The sequence below is a fragment of the Leptosomus discolor genome, chromosome 8 (genome assembly GCF_034619465.1).
Source record: "Leptosomus discolor isolate bLepDis1 chromosome 8, bLepDis1.hap2, whole genome shotgun sequence".
Taxonomy (NCBI): Eukaryota; Metazoa; Chordata; class Aves; order Leptosomiformes; family Leptosomidae; genus Leptosomus; species Leptosomus discolor.
This window is the reverse complement of record NC_141398.1, coordinates 17,283,645-17,304,223: the sequence shown is the minus strand read 5'-3', so window position 1 is coordinate 17,304,223 and position 20,579 is coordinate 17,283,645. Positions and strand designations below refer to the sequence as shown.

The window sequence follows — 20,579 nt, the reverse complement described above, 5'->3', positions numbered from 1 at the left end:
CATGATAATTAAAATGTTAACTTTTGTAAGTAAGTATGTTAGGGAATCATTTGAATGTTTATAATTGCCAAATTTTGTTTCAGGCTCTTAAAAATCTTGACCAAGGAGAAGGAAGACAATTTTCAATGTTTCCTGAAAAAATTAAATCCAGGTCATGGTAAGATGAGTCTGGAATAAACCTAAGGATCAAAAAGCCCAGTCTTGTCTGATATCAGAAGACTACTTTAATACATTTCAAGTACTGATCCTGCCTCATCTTCAGAGTGGCTGAATTCATCTTACACACTCTTGTGCAAAACTATACTCCTCCAGGATTGATTTTTTTTTTTTGAGTAATTCTGTGTCATTTTCCTCTCGCTCAGCTTCAGTTTAACACTGCTGGTTTTCTCTTGTCTGGCCAATTTTGTACTGTTTCCCACTTTATTTTTTAAGCTATTAATTTGACAATGTAATCTGAGAATGGGTTAAATGCCTGATGAAATTCTAGATGTATTAGATCTACATTTCATTTTTTTACTCTTTGAAAGAAATTTACCACTTTATGTAGTATGAAACCTTAATGAAATCAAGTGCATCTATTTCTTTACCTGTTGACCATTATAATTTGAACTATTAGCAAGTTTTTAACTTTGAAAGTCAGCCTAGGCTTCAGTTGTGGTTGGTTTAGTTTCTTTCCCCCTTTCTTAAATAGGTACAATACTTTGTAGTGTCTGTTTAGAAAATGCCATCCCCAGCTTGATAGATCAATAAAATCTGTGATTATCACAGTTATTTCAGTTTTGGACTGGAAATTATATAGTTCATCATGGGGTGTAGAGTATACCGTATTCTTTGAATTCTCCTTACCATGATGCCTCATTAGAACATCATTCTTATTGAAAACAGGCCAGTCCCATCCTAACTGCAAAGTTGTCCTGTATTGCAGTCAAAACTATACAGTTGTCCTGTACAGTTTTGTGTTGAACTGTATTATTTAACACAAAAAATTGTGGAAATCGTTTGACCACTAGAGATTCTTAACATTTTCTTTATCAGTGGGTCTTTTCATGTTTCCTTATGGACTTTTTCCTTACTCATTGTATTCTTTAAAATGGAAAAACGTTAAGATCTGGACACAATTTTTACAACTGAAGACTGATAATACCTCCCAACCAGCGCTTGTCAACCCTGCTTTGAGCAGGGGTTTGAACTAGATGATTGGGAGTAAAAGTCTGTCTGCTTTTGACACTGACTGCCCTTAAGCTAACTTGCAACTGCTTTTCTTCCTCAAAATGGCCACAAAACACGCTGATTTCTTAATTGTCTTCAACTCTGAGCTTTAGTGTTTTTATACAGTGAGAAATGAATTTTGTCAAGTCCAGAACATATTTTATATTCCTGATTCATATTCAGGGAGAAAAAAAAAAAAAATACCAGTCTCCTCTCTTTTCATATTAGCTCTGTTTTGTCCATGAAAATGGGTTTAGCATTATGACTGGAGTATTTCTGTGATGCACTGAACAAGTATTATAAAATTCTCAATCAGCTTTTAAATCTAGATTAAAATATATAAAGAGAAAGAAGTTGCAGAGTTAGTAAAATGATACAATAACACAGTTGAGAACTCCTCAAAATTTAATTTATTGTTATTAGAGAAAAAAAAGCTGAAATAAATGCAAAACTGGTAACTTGTATTTTATGTATATGTAATACTTCTGATGATGCAACATGTGATTAAGATGGATGTGGAGGAAAAAGTATTACTCAGTGGCATGAGCTGAAGTGAAAACCAACTGGATTCTGGATCTACCAGCCATGGGAAAGAAAGAATTTTAACAAATAGTTTTGAACAAGTAATGTTGATGCATCCTAGAGAGGAATTTTCATAGGTGGCCAAGAACTTAATTTTCATATGGTTCAGGAACCTTCTCACCAAAACAAAGGGCTTTTAAAAAACTGTATCTGCCAGTGTAAAGCTCAAGTAGTTACTTGAGATCTGTGTTTCATTTGCCTTGTCCTCTTTTTCAGCAGTCAGCAGAGAAAATTAGTGCTTTTGTTTAACCTAATACAGTTTAATATTTTTCTCCGTAATTATGCAGATTTTCCAGAAAGTACTTGATGGCCCCTTGAGCAGAATGAAGGTCAGTGCCCTATCATAACACTTTAAAGTGTTAGAACTATTCCAATTTGAAATGCTTTGAGGACTACAATAGGTAGAATTTGGTTTTATCAAGCAAGTCGTCTCAGGAGTTGAATTCTTTCGTTGAGAGGTTCTAAGCTATGACCTCAGTGCTACCATGAGTGATAGACTACTGGTCTCTTAAATTTTTACAAGTGATAAAATCATATAGCTAAGCCTCCCATATTTTTTTTTTTGAACGCAACATGAGAATCTGTAATATTTGTGAAATCACTTCTCTAGTCTCTTAGGGACAGATCTGCATCGGAAACTTTTGCAATAATTAAGTAACAAGTGGCTTTCACTGCTGGTCCAATTTACATTCCACTTTGGTCTCCCCATTTTGTGGAGAGAAAGATGGTCTTTTTGGCAGCTTAAAGGAACAATAATATGGAAATTCAGGTGTATGCTTTTGTTTTTCATTAATATTAGTGGAATTGCCCAAAACACGACTGAGAGAGGCAACATACAACAAGCTTTAGGAAACAAATCTGCCACACAACTGTAACAAAATCAGCTGCATGATAATAGGTGCAAACAAGGAATTTGCTACTTGTTTCGATATGCAAACAGTGAGCAATAGATTGGTTATGGAAGAACAAAGTCATGAGTAGAATTTCGAAGACTGACCGCGCACTTGTCTTTTGATTTGATCTGATATTCTGTCTTAACTCTTACCTTACAGCCCTTCATGATTTACCTGTCTGGCAGACCTTAAAGTACAAACTGGTGCACACAGGATCAGGAAGTGACATTGCAAAGTTCTCTAGCAAAGTTTTAACTCAGTATTGAAATGTGTAGATTATGTACGTATACTAAGATGAAAAGATCCTCTATTTAACTGTCTGGTGAAGCTTCATGTTCTGGATGTAGAATATATTTAAGTAGAACAGTGATTTCATCCGTCTGTTAACAAAACAAAATTCCAAGGAATTGTTTTTGTTGTCAAGTAACTTTCACAACATTTTATATTGTAACATTCTGCTAAGAATAAAGATGATTCAAAATATTACTGCTCTCAGTATTACTGGTATGATATCTGGAAGATCATTTTCTTCAAGCTTCTACAAAGGTATCCTTTTACTCTTTAGGAATAGTCTCTCTATAGCCTACACACTATTTTTAAGAATTATTATGCATTTCTTACATCTGTATTTACCAAATGTCTGACTTATGACCCTGGATTTACATGCATAGTGTCTCCTGTGTTGTATTTCTTTAGTCACTGGCAAGCAATGAGTAATGGAACAAATATTATTTTCTGAGGGAACTGATTCTTGTTTTACCCTCTGAGCCTTAGTGCTGGAAAAAGCCTGAATAAAAAGACTGTGTGCTTAAAGCAAAGCTCCAAATCTGTCTAAAGGTTACATTTATTTTTTGTCAGCTTGCATTAATATAATTTCAGTCATTTTCAGTAATGAATGTGTGATTAAAGGTTATCCGTATAGCTAAATAGCTGTTATTACCATGTGCCATTTTAGTTTCTTGGATAATTTGTCAACTCCATATACAAACAGACAGTTTACAAATAAGAATTTTCACCCCCATAGTTAAAATCATAAATCAATAACAATTTCAGGGGTTGATCCAGCTGCTTATCACCCAACTAATAGGCCAAATTACCTTTACATTCATCCAACATTTTAGGTTAGAAAGTAGTTCTCTGCTGCCTTCACATTCATCCACTGAAATGTAAATATAAGACTCATCATTTCTTGCATACTGATTCTTGGTATTGCCTGCTTCTAGAACAACTGAGTTTCTCCATTGCTTGGTGTTTCTGGTTGTGCAAGGTATTAATTTATACAGTTGTGTGTATACTGCTTTACGTAACAATCACCAAATTGCTGGTGTCACAGATTAAGATATCTCAAATACAGAACTGGAGGGACCATCCCAGCTTTAAGTGGGGACTGGACCGAATGATGCCCAGAGGTCATTCTAAGCTAAATTATTCTATGATTATTCCTCCTTCATCTTAGCAGAAAATAATTTGTTCAACACATCTATTAAACTTGGCTTTTTAATTGTACACATCAAATCCTTTACTTAATCTTCCCTTAAAAAGAATCAACAAAACCTTTCCTGCTCCCTGCAGAATCTTCCCCTGTTTCATGGCAATGTTTCCTATCCACACATCTGGTGGAGAATACAGAAACAACAGACAACATGTAAGGTAGTGATGGCTACCATGCAGTCTGTTCAATGTCAAAATTCAGACCATATATTAGCATTAAGAATATTATTTGTTAGTTACAGAGGACTCCCCACCACTATGTCTGCACAGTAAGTGTTTGCTTCTGGCCTAAACAGGCATAAGCTGCAGGAAAGGGAACAGCAAAACCATCAGCTAAGTAAAAAGAAGAAACATCCTGGCTCTGTGTTTTCTTCTGTAGGAGAGGAGGAGTGGAAAGAAAAGCAGAGAGTTGTTTACATGGGGAGAGGGGAAGGTGAAGGGCCCTGAAGGGGTTTCTTGGAAGCAACTGAGTGAAGCTAATGTGAAGAGGCTGTAGGGGAGAGAAACTGGGAAGGGCTGTGATGTGTGATTTCACACCGTGACAGGCTATGTGTGTGCGCTGGGAGTTTCTTGTGTGGAATGCGCTTTCTTCAAGGTAGAGGCCGTCTGGCTTCTGTCTGCATCATTTCCCTAAGGAAGTGCTGAACTCGAATCATCCCTCAAAACCTAGAGAAAATCACTTTCTTATTAGTTATCAAGGACAACACAGAACACATACTGTGGCTTAAACAGTCATATGAAAATGTGGTCATACTTAAAATAATTTACCTGAAACAATGATCAGCCTAAGGTGCTCGGTTTGATCTGCATGTTAAGGATTAAGTCTTGTGCAGAAGGGCTATCCTTGTGCAGTTTTCTGTAATGAGATGAGGAGCTTCATGTTACTAGTGGGGTTTTAACTACTCCAGCAATTAGCTGTCCCAGGAAGAAATACTGCAGTATCTTCATGTACAGAAGTGGGTTTCCTTAAAGGAATTTTATTTATATTGCACCATATTTCTTTAGAAATTAATGTTCTGGTACCAAAGACCAAAACCAAAAAGGTACTGAAAAAGCATGTTGTAATACTTTTTTTTTGATTGACTTGTCTCCTTGCATCCGTGGTTTGGAGTGAGTTCCTGTAGTGCTCATACAATGCATAGGGAACTATGTGTCTCAGAACACACTTGATCTCCACTGTGGAGAAGCGGCAACATTTAAAATTTAAAGGAGGCTGAGGGGTGGCCTCATTGTTCTCTACAGCTTCCTGAGGAGGGGACGCGGAGTGGGAGGTGCTGAGCTTTTCTCCCTGGGATCCAGTGACAGGACACATGAGAATGTTTCAAAGCTGCACCGGGAAGGTTTAGAGTGGACATGGGGAAGCATTTATTTACCAAGAGGGTGGTCAAGCACTGGAAGAGACTTCCTAGAGAGGTGGTCGATGCCCCCAGCCTGCCGGTGTTGAAGAGGCATTTGGACAATGCCTGTAACAGTGTGCTTTAACTTGGTCAGCCCTGAATTGGTCAGGCAGTTGAACCAGATGATCATTGCAGGTCCTTTCCAACTGAAATAGTCTGGTCTGGTCTGGTCTGTTCGAAATGTGCTCCTGTTGAGGTAGTTCAGTTTGGAAGTGAGATTCTTTCTCAATTAAAAATAAGTTTGAAGCTAACAGGGAGAACTGACATTTTTACCTTAGCAGAAATCTAGCCCTGAGATAATTCTTTCTTTTTGTAAACCATCAACCTTTCTCTTAATTAATTAAAAAAGGGAAATTACAAAATGAAGTAATTTGATTTTATTTTAGCTTCTTTAAATAAGAGTGAAAGAATGGTTGTATTGATTCAGAGTTAGGGTCTATCTAGACCAGTGTCCTGTCTGGGATACATAGGGGCCAGAAACGGACACCAAGGCAGGAGTGAGAACAGGGCAGTCATACCATACTTGTTTACCCAAAGCTGTCATTGCTCTCACGTTTAAAGTTAAAAAATTACAACAAATATTTGCGTGTGTTGCCCTGCAGATTCTTTTCCTTGGAATAGCAGAGCTCCGCAGACTTCTGCTGTGAAAGGATTCTCTGGCTTCGCTGTCAGAGACTGCAGAACTGAAACCAAAGGAAACTGACTGGTATTGCAAGCTAAGCAGCAAGAGCTTTGTTCCTAGGTGGCTAAGTTCAATCAAAACTTCAGTAAATGTTTTTAGGGGGTTGGTATGTGTGAAATTAATTCAGTAAAAAAAAAAAAAACCACAAACAAACCCCAGACTATAATTAATACTCTTTTTGACCATTTCAGGACTGACGATCAAAAACTGCAGGGAATCAGACCGTATTATGTGCTCTCAATTCCATAGCAGCCTTTGCTGCCTGCTTCACAAGCACCTAAACAGCACACCGAGAGGAATGCAAGCCTGCTGCTGCCTTTTGGTGCATGCTCTGTACTTAAATAGTGCTCGTGGTGGCGTACCGCACTGAACTTTAAATCACATTTAAATAAGAAGAAACAGAACAGTTATTATTAAGCACAATCAGTATAGGAAAATCGGATATAAACAGGACTGGAGCGGTTAAAAAGTTGCTTTTAAAGGAAAATCATGTCTGGAGACCTGCAAGTATTAAATGCAGAGGAAAGCATTGATCTTGGCACCTTTTTGAAAATTGGGCTGCGACTATTTCCCTGCATCATTGGAAAGAAGTACAAAACATTCGTAGCACAGCCACGAAGTTCTGCTATTGATTTTGTAAGACCTAGGGGATAGCAATAATTCATCTGGGGAAAAAACCCAGGCAATTATCTTTCCCTGTAGGAACCTGTAGCAACGCCTTTCTAATAAGGGTGGGAGTTAACCCCCTGAATGGCTTTCTGGCATCTACAGCTAAGAACTTTGTAATAATTTAAAAAGTCAGTTTGAAATTCACAGGTTACATGAGAGCAGCCATCAGTAAAATACGTGTGGATTTATGGGAGGTGTTGTTTCTTTATTTTGGTTTGTTGGATTTTTTTTTTTTTTCTTTTTCCAGGGTCATTGTAGGGGAATGGATTAGGTTTGTCAGATCAGAAGGACTTCTTGATGTGGTTGCCAAGTTGATACCACAGCTGACTAGTAGAGTGCAATTAAATATTTGAGAGAGGTTACTACCAAAGTCAGAGATTTTTACATAATTTTAAATTGAGCAACAAAAAATATTGCACTTGGGAGTTAATTTTTTCCATGGTAATTTATTGAGCGGTTGGTACTTTTTCATGGGATTGTTCAATGTAAAATTTATTCTTAGGTCTTTTTTTTTTTTTTCCCAGATAGTTGATACTAAAGATTGTTTACTGTTTTGCAGATAACCAGTAGTGCTGATTTAAAATCTGCTTTTCCTTTGCTTTCGATGGCATATTAACTTCTCAGCCTACTTGCTTTCTGTGAAATCTTTCTGAATCTTTTTTCTTCCACCTTCCACAACCAGAATAGCAATTTAAAAATCAGTGAGACAATGTCTGCCTGTAATTACATAGAGTGATGTTTGTGTAATTGAAAAGACCGTGTGCTGATACAGCTCCTTGTAAAAATCCTTTCATAGCTGTTCTATAGTAGTGTTAGATATAATTTCATTAATTGTTTTAGAAGACAATAAAAATAAATATTTTTGTGTAGCAGCTAGCTATAGTACTTTCTCCAGAAATGAGTGACAACTGTAAACTGAATGACTTCCCACAAAGACAAGGCACACAAATATTTCTTGGGTAATGAAAGGAATACAAAAGTGAGTTTGCCCTGGCAGCCTGTATGCAGGCTCCATGATAAATCAGGAGGTGAGCCAGAAAGAGCGAATGAAAGAAGACCTATGTCCCTTCCTAGCAAGAACTGAATTTCCTTGCTATGGTGTTTTTCCAAGGAGCAATAAGACACAGGACTTGAATAACCACATCATATGGCCTGATGTGCATGTGCACTGGTGTATATTGGTGCAAAGGATAAGAAAAATTAATTTCTGCAGGCTGCGTGATGAGTACCGTGCTAGGAGAAGCACGTACAGTGCAGTGGATGATTCAGAAGCTATCAAGAGGCATTCATCAGAGGGGAATCAGGTCTCACATGAGGCCATGTAATGTCTAAAACTAAACCCAAGTGATTCTGCAACTACCACTGTGACCAGGTAGTGTGCAAAATGTATGTGTTGGGCTGGGGATTTGATGTAATTTGCTTTTGCCGCACCGTTGTCCCTGCTGCCGGGGGTACGGGCACACTCCCAAATTCTAGGAGTTCAGCTGAGTCCAAGGTGCCCTTGCTGGTCGCCGGCACCTGCTTTGAAAGCGAATCCTCTTGGGTGTTTGTGCAGGCCCTATGGCAATGCTGTCTGAGGATGTCTTGGGCAGTTTTTCTTCTGCGAAAGAGCTCAACAGCCTTCCCCACCTCTGGGTTACTTCCCATCAGGGTTCTGGTTACCTTTATAGAAACGTGGCTCATGAGCATGGTCCAGGAAAGCACTGGTTTTGTGTCACTTTGAGCATTCACTTCTACGCCACCAAAACTGCTTTTGACTCCCATTAATTGTGGGGAGAGGTGTTTGATGGTTATACATAGCTCACCTTGTTCTGCTGGTGTGGCTGTTGTGGGGCAGTACCAATGTCTCCACATAGCCCATCCTGTCATGCTGGGTTCCTATCAAGTCCGTCTTGAAGAGGACACTTCTTTTTTAGTTTCCCTTGAGATACGGGGAAAAATAATGAAGGCTCCCAAAGGCCCTATTTGTAGCTTGTTTGTAGACATACTATATCTCAGACTGAGATTTTTCTATCCATGCCTGAAAAGGGATAAACTTGATGTAAACAGATTGCCAGTGGTAGTCAGACATCCTTTGCTGTCCATAGAAACTCTGCATTTTGGCAACCCTTTGTGCTTCTGATCTTTCCACACTGTACAGAAGCAGGTGGAGCTCCCCGAGCGCTCTATTCCTGTGATGTTCTCCAGAACGAGCTCCCTGCAGTGTGCTATGCTCATTTGCCTTTCATCCTCCTACCATGCCAGGTCACACATAGAAGGTTTCTCGGTACTTCGTTGCTTGTATTACATGCATGCAGAAACGGGAACATGTGAATTCTGATGGAATCAACATGACCACTCTGTGGATATTTACTTTGCTCGTTCTTGCCTAGGGAGGTAAAACAACTTTTCCTGGAATATTTCCTTGCATAGGTGGTTATTAAAGTTTTAGGCGCATGTAGTGCACCCTTACAGAAGATAGGTTCATTAGCTTAAAGATGAACATCCAGAACTAATTCTTTTTAATTATTTGAGATTTTTTTTTTTATTATTTGGTTGGGTTTGTTTGTTTGTTTGTTTAGCATTATCTTCTCATTCTTAAGTTATTCTGCTTCCCTGGGATTTTCCTTCAATAAATCCTATTTTCCAAAGACAATGTAAGTATAGAAGAGTCGAAGTTTTGTATAGTTGAATGGTAACATAGCATTCTTTATGTCACTTGAATGTAATTAAGTGGAATGGTCCTCTTATATGTACTTTTGAACATTTGAAGGAGATACAGGATGCAGTGACTACCAATAATGAGAGGAGAATACAGCAAATAAATCATAATTATTATTCTTCTGGTTAAGGGAGGTAATGCCTGAGTTCTCAACTCATTAATATTTTATGCTATGATTTTCTAATACTATACTAATGTAATTCTGGTTAAAATCTCCCTCCTTCCTCCTCAAACTCTTAAGTTTGGTGCAGGTTTCCGTAGTTCAGAACTTCTCAATAATAAAGAATTTTACTGCTCAACTTTCTCAGTCAAAGTTGGTACAGTTTGCAAACTTACATAATGAGGCATAGGAATATGCAGAAAGGCAGTTGATAATGAATTGAAAACCTTTTCTTTAGAAAAACTATAAAGCAGAAAGCTTTATTTTGCTGAACATGCTGAAAAATTTATTAGGGGGAATACTTCTGTTAATTTTTTTTAGCCTTTTCATGTATTTGATGTGAGTATACAGTCAATTGTACTGATGTCTTGTGAAGCTGGAAAACACCTAAAAGAGCACAAAAAACCCCAAACCACTTTTATTCACTCAAGCAGATTTGGCACAGTTGTGTGACAGCCTAAAGGCTCCCTGCACAGACATGTCAGGTTGCTTCAGTCAGGAATCCTTTTCAGGCCAAAGGCAGAAAAAGCTCCTTTTTTAAAAAAAAAAAAAAAAAGAAGTTAAGATTAAAAAAATAAAAGAAAAAGAAAAAAAAACCACAACAGGGTATCTAAATTTAAACTGTGTCAAATTCTAAGAAGATTTTTCTAAGGAAACCCTTTACACGTTTGTTTGCAAGTCTGAGGCATCAGTTTGTAACCAAGAAATGGCAACTGTATTGTGCAGCTATATTGGACCATTCAAAAGCTAAAGAGCATGAATTTAACTAGGGAAAACAGCACTCTTTTCGTACCAGAATATATTGATATCCTTGTACAAGCAAATACACTTTTAATATAGAATCATAGAATCATTTAGGTTGGAAAAGACCCTTAAGATCATTGAGTCCAACCATTAACCCAGCACTGCCAAGTTCACACCTAAACCACGTCCCTAAGCATCACACCTACACGTCTTTTAATCGTCTCGAGGGACAGTGACTCAGCCACTTCCCCAGGCAGCCTCTTCCATATTCCCTACGTTGAATAAGAAGGTAGCATTAGGATAAAATTTTCTATGGTGAATCTGTTACCTTGACTATAAAAGTTACAGTATTTATTACAAGACCATTACAGTAATTCTGAGGAGAAGCCTGACTAATACTGGAAAAGCCAAAATATAGTCAGAATTTATTGCAATCCTTTTTTAGACCTTTCCATCTAAGATTTCTTAAGGTGAATACATTAAAATGCCTTTGTGGAAGTCAGACTAGTGATATTAGGGATCGCTACTACTCAGACACTAGTGATTCATTTAATACTATCTGTGCTATGCCAGTAATGGACTTCTGCATTTTCTACAAAGTTACTGCTTAAAAAGGGTTAAGATGGAATTCCTGGAAATTATAATCCACTCTATGCACAGACTTGATTTTCTTTTCTCACTGATTTGGATGAGGTGACACAGTCTTTTACATCAGTGTGTTCTTGCCAGCAAGAATGCCACCTGAGATACTACATTGTTTTCTGTCTTTTGAGGTGGCGTCTATCACATAGAAATCTTGATACTGGAAGAGGGACTGTGTAGTGGAAAGTAGTTATCTTGCTTATTATGGATGATGCAGATTCCAGAAGAGAAGATTGCTCTCAAGTCCCAGTGTGTCAGCTGAAGCTGCAGTTGTTAGTGATTTTGAAAATCAGGCAAAAGGAGTTTCAAATTTAGAAAAGTAATATTTCAAAAAGAGCCACTGTCCCTAGTCACCACCCACTAGGGCTCCATTTGAAAAGGTAATTTAAATTAAAGTAACTTCTTCCAGTTTAGCACTTTGCCATTATTATTTGCCAGAGGACTGTGGCTATGTTTATCTTCAGTATTATTAATTTCGGTGGACTTGAATGCAAGGATTTTAGTTGTGTGTCTCATCGAAGGGCTAGCTTCTTAATGTATGAAATCTCTCTACAGTGAGTCGGTATAAACCACAGATGGCAGATATTTGGAAATTGATGATGATGATGTATAGATTTGAATTTGTCAGATTAACACTTTTGATGCCAGCTAGAAATTAAAAGTTGTCCTTTTAGAACTATTTATATGTAAATTAGGCAATTATCCTTTTAGCACTGTGAAATCTGATAAATATTTAACCCAAGTTCTTTTCCTGTAAAAGGAGACCTCCAAAAAGAAGCATTCAATTTTATTTTCATTTTTCTTGTTCAGAACATAGATACTAGGAGCTATAATCATATAAGAGATCCAGCATCTGTTGGGAAAAGGAAAAACAATTCAAGATTTAAAATCCATTTACTCATTAAAAAGCATTTATTCTCAATGTCAGAAACACATTTACAGTTTGAAAAGTTAAAATAATTTCTGTTGTTACTTTTTTACCAGTGGATTGAACAGATGATTTTGTTCTCCTCTATAAATATCTTGTAAAAATGTACAGAAAAATGTTTTAATCATGACTATAATAATCAGTTCACTGTTATCAAAAGAATGAGTATTACTGAGTAACTTCAATCCTTTTTGTATTCTTGCCATGTGAGAAAGACCTGTATCAAAGCATAAACAGGTCATGCCTTGGAGGAAAGTGTACTCATTGCTTAATTTAATATACTGTTCATTTTATCATTTATTTGAATATATCATTCATTTTATAGGAAAAAACCCTACCTAACCCATTTTCTACTGTGCATGCTTATTACTTTAAAATTAAGACCTTCCATTGCTTAAGTGCTTGTACATAGAAGCACAAACACATCTAAATTTACTCTCTTGTGTAGGCCAATTGAATTAACTTAGCTGCACATTTGAATAATATAAAAATGCACATAATGATCAGCAGAACCGGGAATCAAACTCATAATAGAAATCGCATGTAACTGTTCACTTGAGAAAGTGTAACTTTCTCTATAAAAATGGAAAATCAGACAAATAGAAGGATCAAAAAAAGTTGCAAAATGTTAGTGTCTTTGCTTTGAAATACTGTCTATCAAGACTAAGAGGGCAGTTTCTATATGTGTGTTTTAAGTTACTTAATTATGCTTCCCTCTTGCTGAATGAATGCTGTGCAAGACATTCATTAAATATGTAAAATAATACTTCATATATTATATGTATGTTATTTATCCTTTAGTTCCTTTATTCTTAAATCAGTTCCTCCAGAATAGATTTAGATCTGAATACTGATGGCACACTACTAAATCATTTCATTAAAAATTAACGCTTTTTTTTTCCTCTTTTCAGTTCAACAGAAGAGCAGTTTCACTGGCAAACACAAGGTAATGCACTGATCTACATATACGTATTACACATATTCTCTCCCAGAATGATAATATTTCCTAAGAAGATGGAGGGGGAAACAATATTTATGCAAAGTTTTTTTTCTTTGTTAGTGTGTAAAAAACCTTACTTAAAAACTGGTGAAATTTGGCAAAAGTTGCTAGGATTGACAAAAAGAACAGAGACTAACGTAGGGTTTTGAGAGGGGGTGTTGGTAAACGTGTCTCTAACTTTTTTTTAAGATTATACCTGAACTTTCTCATTTTGCTTTTATTAATCCAAGGCCACGCTTTCAAAGGATGGCATAATTTTCAATATGGGCAGCCTCCTCTGAATGGGTGATCTCGGTGTGTTCTCCATTCTTTCATTAGCTGTGAATTCTTAGTCACCTGTAACTGCTTTTACGTTTTGTCTTGCAACTGGTTTTACCTTTTGCCTTTCTTTTACATTTTTATGTTGTTAATTTTATTACAGATGGTCAGAAGGATATAGAAGATGAGCTCACCACTGGTCTGGAGCTGGTGGACTCCTGTATTAGATCACTGCAGGAATCAGGGATACTCGATCCACAGGACTATTCAGCCAGTGAAAGTAAGTTGCTAGAAATGTGTTTTCTAGAACCCAGACATATTTGTAACGTTTCATGCTTTAAAACTGAATGCATATCTTACAGTGCTTTTCTTCATTATTTTATGATATTGGCAAGGACAATGTAGTTGCAAGCAGGCAAATTGCCTTCTTGCGTTTGCAAGTTAATTTTTGGTTTTGTTTATAGTGGAGAGAATCTCACTGCTAGTTTGTGAGGAAAAACCCCAAACATATGGAATACATTTTAAAGAAAATATTTTGTAATGGTAGTATTGCTGTACTATACTATGAGGTCGTGTCACAAGACTTCAGCATCAGCCCTACAAAAGTAGCTTTCAAACAGCACTCTTTCAGTATGCAAAAGTAAGAAAATGAAACACAGTGTGGGGCTATGAGTAATTCTCATGTCTCTTTGTGACCACTTGGCCAGGCAGCTGGTACGCCTTAGGACTAAAATTTCCAAATGGATACACAGATAGAAAAAGTTAGGTGAACTTTTGAAAGATCGTGCAGAGGACGGCAGCTGTAGCAGGACAGCTGAAGTCTTTTCTCAAAGGTTGGCTCACTGGTTATTTAGCAGCCATTCTGTTTGCAGATTGTGCAGTGAGTGGATAGATCCTCTACTAGGATTCATGTTGGGAAAGTGAGTCAAGGCTAAACAACAGCAAAAGTGAATGAGGGACATGCCACTCAATGTATTTGTAGAGCAGATGTCTACAAAGGCTTATGCTCATGAGTCACATGAGACAAAGTTTTCCAACAGGTTAACAGGTCTGTTATCAGATGTAGCACTAGCTATTGAAAAAGCAGTTTACTTCCCTATTTTCCTTTCCTTTTCCTTAGTCTCCTGTCTGATACTCTGTTCCCATCTGCCACAATATATACCCACTTTCACTTCACTCCTACTGTAGCTCCTGACACTACCTTGGCTTTTCAGTTTTCTCTACTATTCCTCTGCATCTCCTTCCCCCTGCTCAGTTGAGACATTTTTGTCTTTTTCAATCTCCTGCTGCCCAGTACCCTCTGACTGAATCATGTCTTTCAAGGTGGCTGTCCAAATTCAGCTTTCTTGAAGCCAAAGGGGATGATCTCCCCTTCATCTAGAAAGGCTAGTGGAATGTTACAGCCACTCTCTGCAAAGCATCTCTAGCAATGACGAGTCATCACCTGAAATGTGGCCATCAGGTGATAAAGGGAAGGCATTGCAAATTGAATGCAGAATTTTAATTTGTCAGAACATTTTCCATTATTTTAAAACAAGATTTGCAGTAAAATTAACAGCTGACAATCCTGCGACAGTAGAAAATGTCTCATTTTTCATATGCACACAATTTCTGGGACAACAATGTCACTAACACTTTTGTTAAGGTGTTGCTTGATCTGAATACTATCTGTGTGATTAAAACCTGTTAAGATGTTGCTTGGTCTGAACAAAATTGGGAAAACATGATGAAACAATGTAAGATTTGTCCTGGTTTTTTCTTCATTTGAGGGTGAGGAGAAACCTATTAAATGGCTAGCGTGGTAAGGATTGCCTTCAAAATATGATTTGATAAAAAAATGAAGCTGGGTAAATGGTGATAGAGAAGACTGGGGACAGGGAGGGGCTAACTTGAATGGGAAACAGGCAGAAACTGGCTGAAGAGATGGAAATTAATAAAAAATGTTAGGGGAAGATAAGACAGTAGATGGAGAGAAGGGAAGGAGAATAAGAAACATGGGCAAATGGAAAACAGTGATAGAGAAGAGGAGCAATAGAGATGGATTGTGTTGGGCACCAGCAGGGGAGAAACTGAAATTTGTTGAAGCAGGAGGTCCAGTCAGAAAATTGAAAGCTGAATTTGCTTGGTTGGATGGTTTGTTCATGGGATCAGGAGTTAGGTGCAATGAGAGGGAATAACAGGGTGATGAGTGACCTTCGAGAAAGGAAATAGTGATAGTGTTATGGACAGGACAGTAGCTGCCCCTAAGAACCATACGTTTGGAGAGAACAGGCAGGTGCATGTGCTCACAAGGGAGCAGGCTTCCCCACCGAGCTGCAAGCTTGATCTTCTTTGTCAGGAAATACTTGTGAAACCCTTTGTCACAGTGCCCCGTACTCCTCTGCTCCAGGCCCACCTCGTAATGAAACTAGATGGCTATTTGCCATTTATGGTTTTAATTAAGAATCAGATCTATATGCCAAATCTAACAGTTACAGCTCTGCTAATCACTCATAAATGCAGTTAGGATGTCATATACTGGATTTTCTTTTTGGTTTGGTGGTCTTTTTTCAATTTAAAATATCACAAACACATCAGACAGTAAAATCGTTGCTGTGTTTGCAAAGTCAAAATACCGAAGTCAAGGCTGGCTGTATAACTTAATTTGAATTTCTTAGGATTGCATTATAAAACAATTATTATCAGCATTTGTATTTCATAGACACTTTTTGTCTTAATTCCTTCAATCTCCAAATAGGAAATGAGATCTATATAAATGTCTCACTTTACGTGTATTCTAAAAATCATTATTTGTGATGTATTTGAAGTAAACGTTGAGTGTGACAGAATAATCCAACAGGGAGCGTTTTTTTTTTCTTTGTATTGGACGTTTTTCAGTGAAGGCCTGAGGTCATGCAGTAAAAAGTGAGGCAACTACAAAACACTGAACAGTTTTGCATTTTGTGCACTGGCTGTAAGATAAGGAAGGAGGAGAAGAGCGATGATTCAGAAAAGGCAACTTAGTCTGGTATTTCCTAACTTTTGAGCTCTTAACTTTACAATTTATGTTTCCTGCTGCAGTTTGACTGCATAGCTGTATTTTAAGTAACAAGGCTGACTCTGAGGAGAGCATTTCCAGCCTGCCATGGCAGTTCTAGCCTAGTTGAGGCAGATTTTTAAAATCACCGTATGAAAGCCTGACCAGGGATGACCACAGCTTCTTTTTCTGAACTGTGTGGATCTAGTCTAGGGAGTTAATCTATCAGTAGCTCTGCCCTTGTAGAGGATTAGTGTGTCTGCAGTCAGAATCTTTACAATTCAGTTTCATGCACTCTGATTTTCCCAGAATTAGTTTTAAAAAGTTGTCACATAGCAGGCAGCTGTTATAATACTCTAAATCTCAAACATCACTTCACATGTGCTGTTTCCTTAGTATCAAATAAAAGCCATGAAAAAAGTCTAATGGGACAAGTCACATGAAAGGGGCTTACACAGGAGGAGTTCCGTGTTGCTAACAGAGAGGCTCAGTAATTACCTTCATGGAGTGTGAATCAGCAAATAAAAATAAATATATAAAGCTTTTATTAATTGGGCGAAATGCAAGCAGGATGATCACTGCTTTTAAAGTAATTATTATCAAAGACTGGCAGATTCATAAGTGCTGTGTGCTCTCATGCAAGGTTTCTGTGGTTGCGCTGACCCTGGGACAGTTACATGCATCTGAGGGGAACTCCTGCACTGTTGGCCGTCGCTTTCTTCTGTCCCAGCTCAGTATAAATTGGCTTCCCAAATCATGTGTTTCCAGTTACAAGCAAACAAACGAAACGTAAGGGAACTTCCAGAATTACGCAAGAAGCTGCAGCTGAGTTAGGACCTGAACCTGCATCTCCATGGTCCAGTTCCCTGTACTGCAATGATTTCTCTTTATCTTTATGTAGCTATAGATCTGTCACCACTGCATCACTCAAATTTACATCAAACGTGATCTGAATAGTTTCTGTGGAGTCAGAGGGGAGTTCAGCCTGTGCTAAGTGTTTGCAGGGGTGTCACCTGTAGAATGATGGTGGTCCACGCATACCCTCGGTCCCTGAGGGTGGGCAGGTACAGGCTGCTGCTGGTGTATGGTGTGTCCTAGGGACTAGCCTGGTTCCTCAGTGTCACTGTGAAGGCACTTGATCCATCCTCCTCCCTGCTGTACGTTGCTGTACACACCCACCGTCACAGCCTGGAGCTGACTGCAGAGCTGGCTGCTCCTCTCTTCCCTCCACCATTATCTCTTTGTAATGGGAACTCAAAAATACTGCTTTTGCACAAATGAAGATAAATACCTGTCACTTTAAATAGGATCAGGGCAAAGATCAGACATGTGAGAGCCAAGCTAATTGCATATAAGACACTGGAGATGAGTCATGGGAGAGGGGAATGCATAGTAAGTGTAGGACCTGAAATCACTGGGGAAGGAAACATGCAGGGGAGTGAAATTTAGTTCAGGACAGAGATGATACTAGGAATGTTTTGAGACAGACATAAGACACAGGAGTACTGAATAGTGACTGTAGCTCGGGAGAGGTATTTTCATGGCAGAATTGGTTAATTTAGTGGGGAAAGGCATTTTGTGAGGGCTGAGTAAGTTATTACGGAGACCAAAAGTTAATATTTTAGATTAGAAAGCTTGGAGAGATGGGGGATGAAGGAAACAGGATACTTTTTTCCTCCCCTTCCCATCGCTGCACCACTGTCTCAAAGTCACACGATTACTTCAGATTCATTCCTTTTACTGCCTAGTCAGTAAACCTCATTTTTGTTTTGTTTTCTTCTTTTTTTTTTTCCCCCCATTACACGTAAGAACAATTGAAAAGGTAGAAAAGAAGGAGAGTGAACACAGATATACAGCACTCATTGAATCCTTACAGGCTACAGCAGTGGAGACAGGCAACGGTTACTCCCTCTGTCATGGCATTACCAAAATGAGGGTTAGACTGACTGCTGAGATTACTGAGCAAATCCATTGGCACTTTCTTCCTAACTTAAACCACAGGCTCAAATGTCTCCTAATCCAGAAGTCTCTAATTTTAATTTAAGATATCTATACTTAAATCTTTCATGCTATTTCCTTTGCTTCAGTCTCCACAAAACGAGCATAAGACCAGTCTTAAAAGGATTATGGGGCAGATTTACAGAGCTTTTGGTGTTCAGGTTTCTAACTGAAATGGAATTGTTTCACTATTTTTCACTTGCTTAATCACTTGATGTGACAACCATTCTTCTTTGGTCTCTAAATCAATACCACAGACTGCAGCTACAGAGTTCTTGTTGACATGGATCAGAAAACCTCTTGGATCAGTCTTCCAATTGTGTGATATTTTTAAAATGCTACATTTTACATTTCAATTTAAAAATAAGCGGTTTATATTGGAATTGCAGTTTTTTCTCACCTGACTCCAGAAATTTCTTTTTCCCCAGATTTTCTGAATACATTTTTATTTGTATCTGTGACCCTATTGTCCTGGTGCTCAGAATTAATTACAGAATTCAGCACACTGATAAGGGAATAAATACAGTGTAGATTAAATAACAGTCTTCTTGGCTAATGCCATTTCAGAGTGCACTTCACTGAGGCTACATGTTGACAGAAATGCAGGCAGTCAAGGATGTCTCATTCCTTCTGGGGAAGAAAAAAGCATGGCTCCCCACTGAGGACTCAATCCCATGATATAGTAACTCTTTTAGTCACTTGAAACTATTTGCCCAAAATGCAGCACAAATAAGTAGTAGTACAATTTAGAGGTTGATTTTTTTCCTCTGAAGAATGACTTGTTTTACAAGAACAGATTATTTTTATCACATGAAATTATATATAGCTGTTGTATTAGACAGATGTGGTTTTTACTTAAATAACCCATCTAATTCTGAGGCTAAGAAGATGGTCTAAGCTCTTATTTTATTCTCTTAATTCAGTTTTGATTCAGCTTTTTTTTTTTTACAGTAAGAGAGATCCTCCTTACTCAGTGTGAAAGCAGATGTCCCAGTCTGAAAGAGCATTCCTTGTTCAACCTTTGTGGTTTTCATCCTTTATCAGCTGCTTTATTCATAGATACTGAAAATGGGTTTAAACAAAAAGGCACTATTTACACAATGAATGTGTAAAAGGATGCGTGTTTATGTGTTTTCCATCCCATAGCTCTTGCTTTGTGAAATTGCCACCTGTCAGATGGCTGACATGCTCAATGAGATGAGATTTGGCATCAGTGGACCTCACAATTTGTTGATAGATGAAGTTATTTCCATTTCATTATCTGCTCTGAGAGCCAGGGCGATCCAGCTGAGTCATTCTTTGTGCACACAAAGGAGGTGTTCTCCTGGGATCTCCTGGTAAACATACACGCTAATAAAATGATGTGCTCTTTGAATACATTTTAGAACTGAAAAACACCTAGGAAGTGTGCATGCCCCTCTTTCATTTTAGGATTGGAGTCTTTGGAGTAGGAGTGGCAGAGGTGCGTAACACAGGTCACACCACCTTTCTTTCTGCTGCATTAATGCAAACCTGGCAGTTGTCTGACTCAACAATTCTTAGGTCCAGATAAATCTCTCAAGAATATGAGGTCTGAGGAAATTTTGATTTATTGATGAAACTTGTGTCAGTATTGTAATATATTCAGGGTAAACATTTATGGTTGGGCATTTTAGATGCCTCTCCCTGTTCCATCCGTCTCTTCTAATACAAGACTTTTCAATATCTTGGCTTCAAAACTTTGGGGTTTCGAAGTCATCTTTGCCCAGTTTGTAATGGTGTGGAACTTTGAAAGGTGGGCACCTTTTGCTCAAGGGTGGTCTCACAGTTACTTGTTGTATAGAGAAATTTGTACAGAAGTTGTTTCAACTGTGAGAAAAATTCAACTACTTTTGAAGTAGTTAAGTACTTAGATTCCTGAGAAATGGGAATAAGATGTTGTTTCCTTTATCCACCTCCCCTTTCTGGCCCTAGTCACCCTAAGTGTGAGCATGAAATAATTTTCATGTAATTTTATAATAACCACTGGCTGGTAGCAAACACCAAGACCTGCTTCCAGAGGCAGTCCTCAGCGGGAAATTAGTGTCTTTACAAAATAGCTGACTGTCTATGTTTGGCCCATATCCACCCATAGATTTGATAATATGAAACAGGTTCTGTCACTGACCTGAGAGCCAGCTCTTATATCTCAGCATCAGTGTTTACAGCCAGTGCTGCCCCAGGAAATGCT

The 20,579-nt window shown here is 38.0% G+C and overlaps 1 protein-coding gene across 2 annotated transcripts in view; it reads left to right on the top strand.

The window, feature by feature from the left end:
* Positions 1-20,579, top strand: part of CTNND2 (catenin delta 2) — a 538,559-nt gene that overhangs the window by 210,797 nt on the left and 307,183 nt on the right. Inside the window, exons 3-4 of one of the 2 annotated variants that reach the window (XM_086469516.1) lie at positions 13,010-13,044; positions 13,520-13,636. In XM_086469516.1, the coding sequence (XP_086325642.1) occupies positions 13,010-13,044; positions 13,520-13,636 (152 nt within the window). Of the gene's footprint in view, positions 1-13,009; positions 13,045-13,519; positions 13,637-20,579 lie in introns of those variants that run through there. The other variant, XM_086469517.1, reaches the window with a different exon arrangement.